Here is a 17,065-nt window from a genome sequence, read left to right on the forward strand (position 1 = left end):
GAAAAATCCTTTCACCCTCTCCATTCCTCACACCATATGCATGACCCCAATGAACTTCGCAAAAACCGTCTACACTCCTTCCCACACGTCTATCCAGTTCTGCTCTGCTCCTATCACAACTATCCCTCCCCCCCCCCCCCCATCCTTCACGTTTTCAATCAGCTTCTCTATCGCACACCAGAACTTGTCCCTCTCTCCATCGCTCCGACCGACCCGCGGAGCATATCCCGAGATGACGTTCACCAAGAGCCTCCCAATCATCATTTTCACTGTCATCAACCTTTCACTCACTCCAGTCACAATCACCACACTGTCCACAAACTTCTCAGAAAACAGGACACCAACACCATGCATGCCTTCCGGGCACCCTTGCCACACAAACTTGTATTTCTGTCCCTGCTTACCCTTCACCATTCTCACACCACTTCCCTTCCATCTCGTCTCCTTTACACAACATACAGTGCATTCAGAAAGTATTCAGTCCCCTTCACTTTTTGTCCCCCATCGCACCGCGGAGTGAAAGGGGGACTATGGTTTTTCCGTCCGTCAGTGCGGGCGTGCGTACGTGCGTGCGTGTGTACGCGAAGGACCGAATAATTATAATTTGGTGTGTGGGTGCAACCCACGTCAAAATCCAAGATGGCCACCGCCATGTATGTCTGAACCTTGTGAGTGGAATATCTTGAAAAATAAGCGAAGTACCAACTTCTAATCTGGTGTGTGGGTGTATCTAGGCATAAGGAAGAACGCTCTTGAAAATTGGGTCGCCACGTCAAAATCCAAGATGGCCACCACCATATATATGTCTGAACCTTGTGAGCGAAATATCTTGAAAAATAAACGAACTACTAACTTCTGATCTGGTGTGTGGGTGTATCTACGCATAAGGGAGAACGATATTGAAAATTGGGTCACCACGTCAAAATCCAAGATGGCCGCCTTGCGTCTTCCACTTTGTCAACTCGCATCACTTCACCTCCGGGGGACCTCGGCGTAACGCTTGTTCATGTTGCTATAATGGTATAAGAAATTTGAATATACTGGTATACTGGGAAGAAAAATATTTGGAAAAAAAAAAATCGGAATATCCACAAAAATATCTGTATGTCATCAACAAACCGAAGAAAGGTGTTTACAACCCTTAAATACCGTACATGATTTTAAAAAGCTTTGATTCACTCGGCTACACCTTGAACAGTGGAATGTATGACATCAAGACTTACTAAGAAGTAGGTGCATTGGGTTTTTGTCCTCGGTCGCACCGCGGAGCGAAAGGGGGACTATAGTTTTCCCCTCCGTGCGTGCGTCCGTGCGCCCATGCGTGCGAACGTGCGTGCGTAAGCGAAGGACCGAATTCTAATTTGGTGTGTGGGTGCAACCCACGTCAAAATCCAAGATGGCCGCCGCCATGTATGTCTGATGCCACGTAAGTCTGAACCTTGTGAGCGGAATATCTTTAAAAATAAGCGAAGTACCAACTTATAATCTGGTGTGTGGGTGTATCCAGGCATAAGGAAGAACGCTATTGAAAATTTGGTCGCCACTTCAAAATCCAAGATGGCCGCCACCATATATATGTCTGAACCTTGTGAGCAAAATATCTTGAAAAATAAACGAACTACTAACTTCTAATCTGGTGTGTGGGTGTATCTACGCATAAGGGAGAACTCTATTGAAAATTGGGTCGCCACGTCAAAATCCAAGATGGCCGCCTTGCGTCTTCCACTTTGTCAACTCATCACTTCAACGACGGGGGACCTCGGCGTAACGCTTGTAACTTTTAACACTCAGCAACCGAGCACCATACGAGCAATCGTTTTGTTTTTCCTTCAGGCTATTTTTAAGGCAATTGGTTATTTTGTATGAATTGTCTGTACTTTAGAAAGCCTGTGCTGATGCTCGGCGATTCACGATAGCAATACCGGTCTGTGCCGATTAACAGTATGGCGATTCACGATGGTGATACTCAGGGATTGACTTTGGCCGCGATTCCGCGATATTCTCGCATAAAGTTGGAAAATATCGCATACAATTTTGGCCAGAGCGATAAAAAAAATTGCATAGAGCGTGTCAGTTGTCGCGGTATCGTTTTCAGGCGAAACGGTCTCAATTCGTGTACTTACTACTGCTTTTGTCAGGTCTGGAAGTTGTCAAAGACGAAGCTATTCTAAACTGTAAACTGACCGTAGCCATTTTAATTTCGCTTTCACGCTTTAGGGTAGCCGCGACAATGTTTTGCGGCATTAAACGACGGCTTTTCGGCAACCACGTGTTCGCTGTCTGCAGTAGTTTCTGGATTACGCTTTTTCCGAAAATGCCGCCGAAAAAGAGACCTCCGCAACCACAGCCTGATGGGCAAAGTATAAAACGATTCTTTATAGTTACCAGCAGTAGTTCTAATACTGAGGGCAACCAGGATGATCCAGCTAGTGACCGTGTGCAGGGCGAAAGCGGGACAGTGGCCAGGGCCGCCACAGTGCAGACAGCTACTTCTGGCAAAACATTAATAACGTTTCAAGACAGCTGGGTCCTTAAATTCGGAGACTGGCTGAGATATGATGCCGATCAGAACAAAATGTATTGTTCACTGTGTAGATCGGAGAAGTTAGTCAACAGTCTAAGTCAAGGTACAAATAATTTCAAATCGACTACAAAAACCCGACATATATCGTCATCTGATCACCAACGAGCGATTGCAGCACCACTGGCGAGAAGAAATCTTCAACTCACGGTTGAGGGGGCTAAATCAAAAGAAGAGGAAAGTATTTTGACGTGTCTGAAAGTGGTGTATTGGATGTCGAAGGAAGCCATTCCCCTGTCTCAGTATAACAGCTTGCTGACCTTGTTGTCAGAGCTTAATACCCCAAATCTGGAGAATTTAAAAGTGAACAAACATGTGACATATGCGAGTTATAAATCAGCCTGTGGTTTTCTGGATGCCATTTCCACAACAATTGACAAATCCGTCAGCGAGAAGCTCCAGAAGTCATCTGCCATTACAATTGTGCCACTCATTATTGTGCACTCATTCCAATCAAATGTGCTAATTCATGGCAACTTATGTGTTAAACTTATCTGTGGCATGGTTCATCATTTACGCAATAAAAGCCACAGGGAGTGAGATAGTCTGTTTGAATACAGAACACACAAGTCTTTGTTTTTCTTGACCATATTTATTTTTTAATTAATACCCCAATAATAATAAGATTTGACGAGCGCGAGTAAAATTTTATCTCAAAACAATTTTGTATAATCCCATCATGTTCGGAAAAAATCTCATTGTTTTGTACACAGGGAGATTTTCTCCCATTGCTAAAATCCTCCAGGATAATCCCTGCAATACTGACCTGTGCTGATTACCGGTACAGTTATCCGCGATAGCGATACCGACCTGTGCCTATTACCGGTCCAGTGATCCACGATAGCAATACCAACCTGTGCCGATTACTGGTGTGGCGATCTGCGATAGCGATCTGGCCTGTGCCAATTACCAATACTGATCTCGCTTTGAAACAAAATAGTTTTTAATACAAGTCGAAGTTGGAAGTAAAATAACCGTTCTCATCATGTGGAAGAAAAGTCCCGTGTGGGAATACATTTAGTTTAACACAATCCATCTTTCGACCCTTCTTTAACTCCAGCTACCCATCCATCGTCAGTCCCTCGCCCTTTACCTTCCAAACAGTAACTCCTCAGGCCTCGCAATCCTACCCTTTTCGCCTTTCCAACCCCGTAACTCCCATGGGAACTTCCCTTGCCTAAATCTACCCTTTTGTTCCTCCATCTCAAACCCGGAAATCCCATGGGAAACTTCTCTCAACTGAATCCACTTGTTTGTTCCTCCATCTCAAACCCCGTAACTCCCATCTTCCCTCACCTGAATCCACCCGTTCGTTCCTCCATCTCAAACCCCTCCCCTCGTCCTTTTGCCCCCTCAACCTCCACTTCACGCCATCCCCTTCAAACCCCCTCTCCCTCCTTTTCTTTCCACATCCGAAACCATCCCACTACCACCATGTCACAAAGGATCTCTGTGCAAATCACCGTATCATTAAATAGATTTCTTTCTTTTCTTCCCTGCAAAACTCCTCAATTAAACCCATTAAAGGCGATCATTAGTGCTACTAGTACTATTGTCATCGTGTGAGATAGGCAACGGCTGCTCATTCGGGATGGGTGCAGAGGGGGTCTGTTCTGATATCTATCTTGTGCATGGCATCACCGTGTCTGCAAATATCGGGCACTGATCTCGGTTTTTATTGACCTACCAAAGCACTCGATCATTAATCGTTAATCGAAGGTAGTAGGCATCGACTATTGTCTTTATAAATCATTCTGCAAGGATGAAGTAAGCGAAGGACAAAACGGAACCCTTTTTTTACTGTCTTTATCGATCACATTCTCTATTGTATGAAAAAAAAAAAATGCCATAATTTGTAAAGATCGAGTGCTTGATGTCTGCCGTGAATTACTGTGTGTCAATGATGTGCAAGTCATATATGAATATGTACGTATTGGATTTATTTTGTTTTGCTTTATCCTTATATTTTTCTCACTTTCTCTTAGCCCCTTACCTGGATGGCTGTATGCCTTGTCTGGGGCGATATCCATTAAATAAATAAATAAATAAATAAACAAAATTGGACCATTACATATTGTTGGAACCTGCATTAAAAAAATAAAAAATTTGTACAGATATACCGGTATGAGGCCATCGATTAGCGGAAAAAATCAATACCGATGTAGCCTTGTAATTAGGAAAATAGACAGCATTACTTTGATCAATGAAAACTGGATAAATGAACTTTAATATATACTTTCTCTTGCAGTTCAATTATGAAGAACATGATATTGACGTAATTTTTAATCTGAAGTATTTATTTAGTGGGCACATTTTGAAGTGGATGGTTAACTGTCTATAAATCAGCTTGGGAACAGGCATTTTTGGATTCTGCACATCCAAATTAGGTTAAAAAGCATCAATCCAGACTTTTAACCTCAAAATACCCTGTTGATGCTTCTTTTTCTGAAAATCCGACTGGTCTATTGTAGCAGTCATCACCATCTCTGCTAAAGTAAGAAGGTTTTGTTTTATTTGGGTCAACCAGTGAAACAACTGAAAAAACCGGTTTACGTATTGGAGAATTTTTTGGAGAAATAATTCTGCTTGATTTTATTCTTTTTAAACAATGGCCCCTAAACATACCCTTATCAATCATAGCAATGCTTTCCTGTATGATGTGTGTAACTAATGCAACCTCATTTGATCTCATCCACATTCTTCTTGCGCAAATGCACCTGCAGAAACTTACACCAATGAAAAAGGTGGACAAAGGCCGTCCGGAAACCCGTAGCAAGAGGCGTATTGCTAAGTTTGGATGTGATGCTGATTTTGAGAGGTGAGTGAGAGTTGATTGGTCATTTCAGGAGTACATGTTGAAACTACAGCAAACATGTTTGAGAATTAGGATGGTGTTTTAAGGTTGCTTATATGGGCTTGTTGGGTCTTTATGCTTCCACAGCTGAAGGCCAGAGGCATTGTGATTTCAGATTGTGCGTCCGTCTGTCCATTGTTGGTTTTTTTGTTGCCATGATAACTTGAGAACCACAAGTATGGATGGTAATACAATGATGAAATGATTAGATTTTGGGTTTGAAAGGTTACAGGTCTAAGGTCATGTGACCTTTCATTGAAAATCTTTATTAACGCAATATCTTGTGAACCACGAATTAAGGATTTCAACCAAATTTGGCAAAAAATATTGACTGCAATAGAAAGATGAACAGATTTAATATTGGGATCAAAGGTCATGTGCCATTTGAAAATAATACCGCAGACCACAACTCCAATTGGAAGCATCTGATGTCCTTTTTTTTGCCTCGCCACCAAAGTACCCAGAGGCGTTATGTTTCCGGGTTGTCTGTTCGGCTGTCCGTTCGTCCTGATAGGCATTCGTTACCACGATAACTTGAGAACGGCTGAAGGGATCCAAGTCAAACTGGTGCAGGTATGTATAATGAAGTGAAGATGAACTGATTAGATTTTGGGGTCACAAGGACAGAGGTTATGTTCGGTAAAATCCTGTTACCACGATAACTTGTGAATCAGTGATGGGATTTTGGCCAAACTTGGGTCATTCCATGTCAAATCATCAAAGAATCTGCCGTCATCTCTCAGATTTTTGTAAAACTTTGGGAACCAATTGGGACCCATGAAAAACGGCAAGAACTCAAATATTTTTGCTAACAGCCTCTTAATTAGTGAGATACAGACTAACGAACTTTGGACTAATTAGCGCGACGTCGCGAATTCAAATGGCCATATCTCTAAAAGTATAACACCTAGAGAGCTGGTTTTGGTGTCATTTTAAAGGTATTTTCATGCCCTATGAATTTGTCTGGGCAACATTTTCCTACCTCCAACCACAAAAAAGTTATCACAAAATATAAACTTCAATTGTGAATGCCCAAAAAATGTATCCTTCAAATTTCCTCAAATTCATCCCAGAGGTACCTTATGATGTCAAGAAGCTTCCACATAAATTTTGTGATGGGCACTCCAATAGTTTCTGAGATATGAGCAATAATGTACATGTACGTATGGCATATAGGTTCGAAAATCAGCATTTGTAATGTATTATACAATCAATAAGTGAGTTCAAGTACACAGTGTTCACTAACCTGACTTAGGCTTTCAATTTCCTCTTCAATGCAGCAACAGCAGCACTTGTTTCTTTCTTGGAAATACAATATGTCCTTCCAGTTGCAGTGGTTGGTTCAACAGTAGTAAGCACATCCTGGTAGTCAATAGTGAGAGGGTCTGCTGGTTCCGGAAATGTATATGATGGGGATGGTCCATGTGGATGGAGGAACTTAACATCCACCTCATGCCTCTCTGGGGTATGTTCCATGACACATGCAACCCACCAGTGACCATCATAATCCACTGTAACATAACCAGTTATGGCTGAGACATTGTGATCGATCATCCCAGGTGTAAGTTTGACATGTTCCTTTCGTTCTTCGGCTGAGAACGAAAAGGCTCGAACTGTGACTTTTTCCTTAGACACAGGAACAAAGCAATGTAGCTTTAGTGTACCTGGGATTGTGCGGGTCTCTTCGAATCTTGCTTCGAGTAGTTTTGATTCTTGTTCATACTGTTCTGCTGTTGCAAACTGGCAGTTGACATTTGCAATCTCTGAATCAGCAAATTCAAAAAGTTGGCGAGGAGTGATGATCTGTTGATCATATGGTCGTTGGAGACTGGCTTTAGCTGCTAACCGCTTAATTGTCCCACCAACTCCATCAGATGGTCCCTTCCCATGCGACGTAGCAAAAAAGTGCCATTCAGCTGGGACACCGAAATCCTCTTCATGGAGGCATAAATTGCTGAAGTTCTTCCGATTCTTGTACTGGGCTGCACATCCGTCGGAGAAGTAGCAAACCTTTTTAGGGCGCTGTCCAAATTTGGTGGTTAGGAATTGAAGGAACAGTTTTTGGAACAGATGAACTGCCACGGTATCATGAATGTTGCATTCTGATATGATGGCAAAATTTATGTGTTGAGGAGTTTTATCTTGCATGCTTTGCCGATAGTAGCACACAAACGGGTGGATTGTGGCCTGCAGGTTGTTCCAATGGAATGACTGAGATGCATCCTGAACTACAAAACTATAGTTCTCCGCAAAGTCTGCAATGACCAGGAACACACCCTGTGTTCCCTGTCATGGCTAGGTTAGAATGATTGTATAATACATTACAAATGCTGATTTTCGAACCTATATGCCATACGTACATGTACATTATTGCTCATATCTCAGAAACTATTGGAGTGCCCATCACAAAACTTATGTGGAAGCTTCTTGACATCATAAGGTACATCTGGGATGAATTTGAGGAAATTTGAAGGATACATTTTTTTTGGATTCACGATTGAAGTTTATATTTTGTGATAACTTTTTTGTGATTGGAGGTAGGAAAATGTTGCCCAGACAAATTTATAGGGCATGAAAATACCTTTAAAATGACACAAAAACCAGCTCTCTAGGTGTTATACTTTTAGAGATATGGCCATTTGAATTCGTGACATCGCGCTAATTAGTCCAAAGTTCGTTAACCTGTATCTCACTAATTAAGAGGCTGTTAGCAAAAATATTTGAGTTCTAGCTGTTTTTCATGGGTCCCAATTGGTTCCCAAAGTTTTACAAAAATCTGAGAGATGACGGCAGATTCTTTGATGATTTGACATGGAATGACCCACTTGGTACAAATATATATTATGATGAACTGATTGGATTTAAGCTTCAAATGTCAGAGGTCATGTCAGGTAAAGATGTGATACCTGATCCAATCCAAAATATGATGCTTGAAAACAGCTGAAGGGATTTAATTCAAGCTTGGTACAATTATTATAAAAATGATATAATAATGTGGGCGGAGGCGTATCGGTCGACGTCGCGATGTCGAAGAGTGTCATTCAAGTTATCCCGCTCTCGCGAAGCGAAAAGTGAGGTTAAGCAATCGGGTGCATACCTACGTATGTGTCTGCATTTTGCTACGAGTGCACATCGACAACCATTCAACGGAGGAAATTGAAACTTTACCACATGTTACATGACCATTTGATAAGTGCATATTGAAAGTACATCGAAAACCATGTGACATTAGAGTCATTGTAATTGCTTCAGCCTTGCTCTGCTGGTGGAGGGGGAAGGAGGGACTTGGGGGGCGGGGGGGGGGGGGGGGGGGGAGGAGAGGGGAGGGAAGCGAAGAAGTACAATTTGATCTCCCATTTTATACTTCAGTGATTCATTCTAGTGACTGGCATCTTGTTCAGTCTTGGTAGTTGTGAAAACATTCATACGACAACATCCTCCTCCTTCCCATTCATCCTCCTTCCCATTCATCCTCCTTCCCATCATCCTCCTTCCCATTCATCCTGCTTCCCATTCATCCTCCTTCCCATCATCCTCCTTCCCATCATCCTCCTTCCCATCATCCTCCTTCCCATCATCCTCCTTCCCATCATCCTCCTTCCCATCATCCTCCTTCCCATCATCCTCCTTCCCATCATCCTCCTTCCCATCATCCTCCTTCCCATCATCCGCCTTCCCATCATCCTCCTCGCCGCCCTCGGCCTCCTCGCCCGCCTCGCCCTCGCCCTCCTCGCCTTCCTCACCCTTGCCCTCCTCGCCCTCGCCCTCCTCGCCCTCGCCCTCACCCTCCTCTCCCTCCTCACCCGCCTCGCCCTCGCCCTCACCCTCCTCGCCCTCACCCTCCTCGCCCTCACCCTCCTCGCCCTCACCCTCCTCGCCCTCACCCTCCTCACCCTCCTCGCCCTCACCCTCCTCGCCCTCACCCTCCTCGCCCTCACCCTCCTCGCCCTCACCCTCCTCGCCCTCACCCTCCTCGCCCTCACCCTCCTCGCCCTCACCCTCCTCGTCCTCACCCTCCTCGCCCTCATCCACCTCGCCCTCCTTCTCCTCATCCTTCTCAGCCTCCTTCTCATCCTCCTTCTCGGCCTCGTCCTCGTCCTTCGCCTCGTCCTCGTCCTTCTCCTCGTCCTCCTCGTCCTCCTCGTCCTTCTCCTCGTCCTCCTCGTCCTCCTCGTCCTTCTCCTCGTCCTTCTCCTCGTCCTCCTCGTCCTCCTCCTCGTCCTCCTCGTCCTCCTCCTCGGCCTCCTCCTCCTCGTCCTCCTCCTCGTCCTCCTCCTCCTCGTCCTCCTCCTCGTCCTCCTCCTCGTCCTCCTCCTCGTCCTCCTCCTCGTCCTCCTTCTCGTCCTCGTCCTCGTCCTCGTCCTCGTCCTCGTCCTCGTCCTCGTCCTCGTCCTCCTCCTCGTCCTTCTCCTCGTCCTTCTCCTCGTCCTTCTCCTCGTCCTCCTCCTCGTCCTCCTCCTCGTCCTCCTCCTCGTCCTTCTCCTCGTCCTTCTCCTCATCCTCCTCGTCCTTGTCCTCCTCCTCATCCTTCTCGTCCTCGTCCTCATCCTCGTCCTCCTTCTCCTTCTTCTCCTCTCCCTTCTCCTCCTTGTCCTCCTGCTCCTTGTCCCGCGAGCTTTCTCCTCATATCGCCCCCCTGTCAGCTCACAGCTGTCAGCTCATATCTTGAAAAATAAGCGAAGTACCAACTTCTAATCTGGTGTGTGGGTGTATCTAGGCATAAGGAAGAACGCTATTGAAAATTGGGTCGCCACGTCAAAATCTAAGATGGCCGCCGCCATATATATGTCTGAACCCTGTGAACGATATATCTTGAAAAATAAGCGAAGTACCAACTTCTAATCTGGTGTGTGGGTGTATCTACGCATAAGGAAGAACGCTATTGAAAATTGGGTCGCCACGTCAAAATCCAAGATGGCCGCCTTGCGTCCTCCACTTTGTCGACTCACCACTTCACCAACAGGGGACCTAAGCGTAACGCTTGTTTAATTTATCACTGCATCAATTATAGGTATTTATTTCCCAATTGTCATGTAAGAGTTGTCGAAATGGCTTAATAAATCACTCAAATCAACTGCATAGTGATTTATATGAAAAACCCATACGCAATTTTCAAGATTAAAAAAAAAACCCAGCCAAAGGACATTGTCGCATGCAGAATTGCAGTTGCCTCAGGGAAGCCATGAATCATTATCCACTCGGTCACCATGGCAAGGCAACCATATTCCTTTGCTTGACGCAAACTAACTTTTCCTAATAAGTCAAAAATATCATTATATTGAATATATATATATATTATATATATATATATATATATATATATATATATATATATATATATATATATATATATATATATACAGTCATCCCTCGCTATATCGCGGTTCACTTTTCGCGGCTTCGGTACATCGCGGGTTTTTCTCGCTAGTATATGTAAAATTATATCGCGGAATTTTGCGGTGTAAATGTATTTTTATATACTATTATTTTAAATATTTTTGTGGTAAAATAAGCATTTTCTAGCCTAAAAAACGTAAAAAAATAAGAAAAATACAGTAATTAAAACATATTACAAGAAATAAAATACTGTACATAGTGTACAGTAGAAGGGTAGACAAAGAGACAAAGAGTCGTGCGTATGGAAAATGCAGATGCGGCAGCTTCCACTTGCGCTAGTTACCCACGTAATGGGTAACTGTAATGCTCTTTCTGGCTGTGCAGTACATTCATCATCGTCATCACCTTCATCGTCATCAGTACTGCACAGCTAATTCATCATCATCTTCATCACGCAAGTTGTAGTATTGAAGAGCCGGGGCTCTTGCTTGATACGGACGAAATGACGGGCAAGACACAAACTCGTCCGAGAAGATATTTATTCTCAAAACCAACTCGGGAACACTGTAAAGCCCGTTTATCGGGCTGCATTATAAAGCACAACCAGAAACCGAAAGCCACGCCACGCTTCGGTGGTCACGTGATCAACAGGTGTAGCTGATTATACCCGCACGCGCGCCACACGCTTTGGCGGTCACGTGACCAGCCACTCTGGTGCCGGGATCCCCGCCGGTGACGTCACCGGCTGGAGCAAGGAGATTCTAATGCTGGTCTTGCTTGGGGAACCCATGGGTCGCTACAGTATCTTCAATGGTGAGTACCCATTAGAATTTTATATGTTGTTAAAATTACGTATGTTTAAGAGTATAGGAAGTGTTTATAAGAGTATGGGAAAGGTTAATAAGAGTATGGGAAAGGTTAATAAGAGTGTGGGGAGGGTCATAAAGCTTTAAAATATATATAAATAATAAAATAAAAATATGGTCGCTACTTCGCGGATTTTCGTCTATCGCGGGGGGTTCTGGAACGTAACCCCCGCGATAAACGAGGGATCACTGTATATATATATATATATATATATATATATATATATATATATATATATATATATATATATTGTTACGGTTTTCGCCGCCCTTCCTGCTCTTACCAAGAGGAGATTAAGCCCCTTGTTCTTTTTGGGTCGGCGCAACCGAGAGACTTGAATCGCCCCTCCCGGGCAAACGCAGGGTAGGGTTCCGGGACGATGTTCGCACGTACCTAAGTACCTGCGCCGCCGCGGAAGCGGGGAAGCAAGCCTCGCACGAGCCACGTGTAATTTGAGTACACCGAGCGGATTGCGTACGACGTGGTCCGTGCTACCCGCACCACCTTTGGTATTGGAACCCGATTAGAGCGGTTCTTTTCGTACCACGCTTAGTCAATGATGGAAAAGACGAGACGGCCAAATAAAGGAAGAACACAGGTTTAATTAATATTCACACTATTATGTACAAGTCAAAGGGACACAGAGCAGTCTTATACAGTCTTAAGTTTAACCCCAGACACAGGCCCGATCACCCTCACAGGGGGGAAATGAAGGTAGGATGATGTTCACTCGCTGACTTGGTCGTCCAGGAACGGCTCCGCCCGGCGTGGCTCTCCCCAGTCACAGCACGTCCCGCGATGAAGGCAAGCAGGCGGTGGAAGGGATCCTTGCAGCGCTTCTCTCGAACAAAGGGCACAGCAGGCAGGCGGGAGGGAAATGTACGCGTCTCTCGCCAGGCTTGGCGGTTTTCCACAGCGCGATTAATTACTGGCGCGCTCTCACTCACGTAACCCAATAGAGGCTCTGCCTCAAGCTCAACCGAGCGTTTAATTGGTAAGAGCGCTTATAGCTTGGTGCATGCGCGTCTTCTCTCGGAACCTGTAACTTGCTCGGCATAAGGCGGCATAAGGCAATGAAAGCGACATAAGGCAAGAAAGGACCTAACTCTCATCACTCTACTCAACGCAAAACTAACATAGGAAAAGGGCTATGCTTACACATACTAAGAAATAACAACTATCGCGAGGCTACGTGTTGTAGTGTGATTAACTATGAGGGGGAAATTAACCTTTATTGTACAAACTCGAAACCGCAACACTACCCCTCTCCCTCGTCAGACTCGTCCCCGAGACGAACCCAACCAAATGGAACGACCGGTTTTGAGAAAAAAAAAAAAAAAAAAAACACCTTTAGAGGCCATTTTTCCCCGCAGAGCAGGGGTTTGCCTTTTTCGGGCACCGTGGTTGTTGTTGTTTTTGTTGGTCCCCTTTTTGAAGCAATGTTTTACGGCCGGATGCCCTGACTGCCGCCAACCCTTTTTGTCACCTTTTACGACAAGCAGGGAATTACCAGTGAACTGGTACTCAATTTGCCGACCTCGGAAGGATGACAGGCTGAGTCAACCCCCCTGGTGTTAATTCAGCGATCGACCGGGATTCAAACCCAGGATCCTAGGATCCTAAGCTGGCACCCTAGCCGCTAGCCCAACACCAGGCTCTGGTTTTGAGAATGATCTGTAAAATTAACTTTACTTTTAAATGTGACATATAGATGTGTGTCCCTCTAACATTTACTCTAACCCGTGGGTGCGACCGTTTTAAAACACTAAATATGTCCCTCCTATTGCGTTGAGTAGCTAATCTAACAGAATCACGCCCACAATTAACCGAATCCGGAATTTGTCAAACTAAACACATAGCCGGTGGGCAGCATTTTATATTTACAAGCACAAAAAAACTTACTCTTATTTACAACTCTATGACCCAGGACCTGTCCTTTTTTGAAGAGAAGATTGGAGGGAAGAGAAAGCACAGCAAAAACACAAACACACTCAAAAATCATAACACTTGCTGCTTGCTTCTTGCGTCTTGCTTCTTGCATCTTGCATCTTGCTTGCGTCTTCTGTGTGCCTATCAAACCGGCTAGCCCCCGGACCAGCATACAGGCCATTCCTGATCTTCAGGGCTATCTACCTTACAAATCTTCTCATCCCTGGCACACCATAATAAAAATGCACAAAAAAAAAAGCGTTTATTGCATTTCTTTGCCAAGCAGGGCCAACCTCATGTGGTCCGACTGCGTGACATTAATGCCACTCAAAACAAGTGGTCCGAAGATGCAAGGTGATACTGCAGCAAGGTGCTGCACAGCAGAAGTGCAAGGCCACAAAACTTGTGGTTCATGAGTGTAATAATGTGCAGCAAAGTGTTTGTGGCAGCAAAATGCTGCACAGGTGCAGCAAAGTTACTGTAAAAGGATATGGCAGCAGAGTGCTGTGCAGTTCGGCTGCACAGATGTAGCAAAGTGCAGCATGGGTGCTGCACAGGCTGCTGGTGCTGCACAGTTCCACCTCCAAAATGGTCCTGGGGTGGGGGGAGAGACGAAGCACGACCAGCAAAGCGGAAAGGACGCAACAGTACACAAAAACACAAGGTTATGCAGCGTGAGGGGCGCGGAAGAGCGTGCAGAGCGTCCCGAGCCGTCCGTACCCCCCATCGTCGTCTTACACTACCCTAGCCCTTCCTTGTATTTACAAATTCGTCTCTACGTCTTGTCTCCCATATCCCCCTCTCTTCCAAATTCGTCTCCCAATCCCTCGCAGGAAGGGAGGGATGGAACAAACACAATGTCTCATCACATCACGATGCGTCTCACTTACTCAAACAGCCCACAGAGCCTTGGTGCGGAGCTTCGTCCTCCTCGGTGATTAGCTGTGGATGGTGCGAAGGGATTTCTCATTTAACTACTCTACTGACATTTCCTTTTAACCTACCCGGGGTCGTACCCTGCCAATCGGCCATCTTTAAACTACGTGGTTCTAAAAACCCGAATTCCCATTGTCCACTCTGTGGTGCCCTCAAAATTAGGGCCTCACTCCCGCTAATTTTCACTCTGTGCCCTTGCACAATTTCGGGGCTGGGTCGTGTGGCTCCACTAGCAGGTCTACCTACCTGCGCACCTCCGCCACTGAAGTCGCCACCCGAGCTTACCTGCTCCTGCGACTACCTAAACTGGGGAAGGCCCCTCCTGGCACTTTGCCCCCTGATGCCCACCTTGGCATTGGGCAACCCGGGTCCTTCCCTTGGATCCTCGGGCCCCACTCAACAACTCACAACTACCCTAACTGGCTCCCAGAGCCTACCTGCGGCCTCACCTGGCCGATAAACTACCAGTGGCGGAGTGCCCCAATAACCATACGCACCAATTAAACCACATGCCCAGCCATTCCACAGCCTCACGCACCCTCCAAAGCACTACTTTGCCACTACCCGCACCACAGGTGTCAATATCCATACAAATTTTGCCTATGCCCTCTACCTGGTTTTACACGACCCACCCCGGGCGTCCGTGACTGGGTTCCATCTCCCCCCATTCACTCCTTTGCACCATGCATTCCACACCTTTTATTCACACACCAAGCATTCCACACCAAATATTCTCACACCATTTATTTCACACACCTTTTGTCTCACACCTTTTGTGCTCACCCATTTCTTTCCATACAATTCAACACAATTCCATTTGTCTCAACACAGTTCCTCACACACACAGCATCATCTATCTAACTGGTTTCCCCTAATACTCGTGCTTCCTCGTCATCCCTTTACACTATGCACTCCCTTCGTCATTATCATCCATCTAAACTACCTACGTCCCCACTATAGTTCAGATGTAACTACTTAAATCTTTTGTCTCTGCAGTCTTCTAGTTCCCTATCATTATCCTAGCCCTCCCTCGGCTAGCTTCGGTGCCCCATGGAGGTAACCATTGTTGGCACCCCCATGTGCCTATCACTGCCATTCCCCTAAACTAATGCTCATGGGCCCTGGTCGTGTGAGGAATGGTCCAACTACCATGCTTCCACGTAGGGTACACTATCCTCATCAGTCCACTACACTCAAGCCTTTCCGGGTGGAAATACGTCGTCACAGCTCGGCTTCGAAAGGCCGAGCGGTCGATGCGGTTGGTTGGTCTCCTGTATGTTGGGTCCGTCCGGCATTTTCGATCCAAAAGGGGAGGTATGGATGGGCCGTCTTGGGCCGAGGTTCAGGGCCCCATCCCTGCGCGGGGCCTCGCGGTCCCACGCATGATGACCCCCAACCGCCCACGGTCGGAGCACTGCACCCGCCAAGGTGCGCGGCTCCGAAATCTCCTACCTCCCTTTGAACCTCGCCGATTACCTTTACCGGCACGGCACCAACCATACAGTGCGGGGGCCAGCACGGGTCGTGCGCGGCGGTCCTTGTGAAACCGATCCCAGCCCGTCCCTGCTGCACACAACTCACCAAAGGCTCATGTCGGCTATCCGTTGCGCTAAACGCTACCCCGGTCGGTGTCGATGCCTGAGCCATGTTCTCACCACTCGCGACCCACTCCGCACTCGCACACCCAGGCGTCCCCGCGCCTCCCATACACTCCGCTACCACACACTCTCCTTCCACGTCCTCTGGTGTGCATTCTCCCTCGCACTCGGTGCTCGTACCTGCAAACCTAGGCGCACTCACACCTTTCACCCACTTCATTATCGCAGACCCAGGCACACACTCTCTCGCTACACAGTCTGTAACACCCACGGGTGTGCACTCCTGTTACACTCCCAATCATCGCACACTTTTTCTCCACGCACTCTTCTCGTGCACATTCCGTCATACACTTTTCTCGCTCACACTTGCGCTCCGGTGCACACTTTTCTCTCACACGCTTCGGCGCACCAGTCGCCCTCATACACCGCACAATGGACCTTCCACGACCGCCCGGGTTTTGTCTCTGTCCCAAGCGCGCCAAAAACCCTTTCGCGCCAAACACATTTGCGCCATTAATTCTCCTCACCTTGGGGACCTCCTTTTCCGCCAGCACCTGCAAACTTTTTATTTCGCCAGCAAGTACGGCATCACGGTGTAAATGCAAACTTTGTTCAGGCTCCATTTCTTTCTCCCACGATTGATGTTCTGTTTCTGCCGTCTCTTCGGCCCCAATTATTTCTTTAATTTGAATTATTTCTTCGACGGCCGCTGGCGCTTATGATTTTTTTTCGTCCAATTCGGCGACCGTCGGCTCTTTTACACCCCGCAGCGCGAAATTCTATAGCCCCCGTCAATTTGGCTGTGCTCTGCTCTACCTCGCTCTCCACGCGTTCCTCGTACTGCTTCACCTCGTCGCGTACCAATGCGACCTCCTCGCTCGACCCACGCCTAATGTCCTCCCCCATTTCTTTTATTTCTTTGGTGTATTTGTCCCCCTGGGTATCCATTTTGTGTTCCAATCC

The 17,065-nt window shown here is 46.2% G+C and overlaps 1 protein-coding gene across 3 annotated transcripts in view; it reads left to right on the forward strand.

Annotated features, from left to right (window-relative positions):
* Positions 1 to 17,065, forward strand: part of LOC137416535 (E3 ubiquitin-protein ligase rnf168-like) — a 132,419-nt gene that overhangs the window by 13,950 nt on the left and 101,404 nt on the right. For 2 of the 3 annotated variants that reach the window (XM_068102149.2, XM_068102147.2), the window contains exon 4: positions 5,305 to 5,399. In XM_068102149.2, the coding sequence (XP_067958250.1) occupies positions 5,305 to 5,399 (95 nt within the window). Of the gene's footprint in view, positions 1 to 5,304; positions 5,400 to 5,522; positions 6,457 to 17,065 lie in introns of those variants that run through there. The other variant, XM_078784713.1, reaches the window with a different exon arrangement.

Source organism: Myxine glutinosa, chromosome 9, assembly GCF_964187855.1.
Source record: "Myxine glutinosa chromosome 9, kmMyxGlut1.1, whole genome shotgun sequence".
NCBI lineage: Eukaryota > Metazoa > Chordata > Myxini > Myxiniformes > Myxinidae > Myxine > Myxine glutinosa.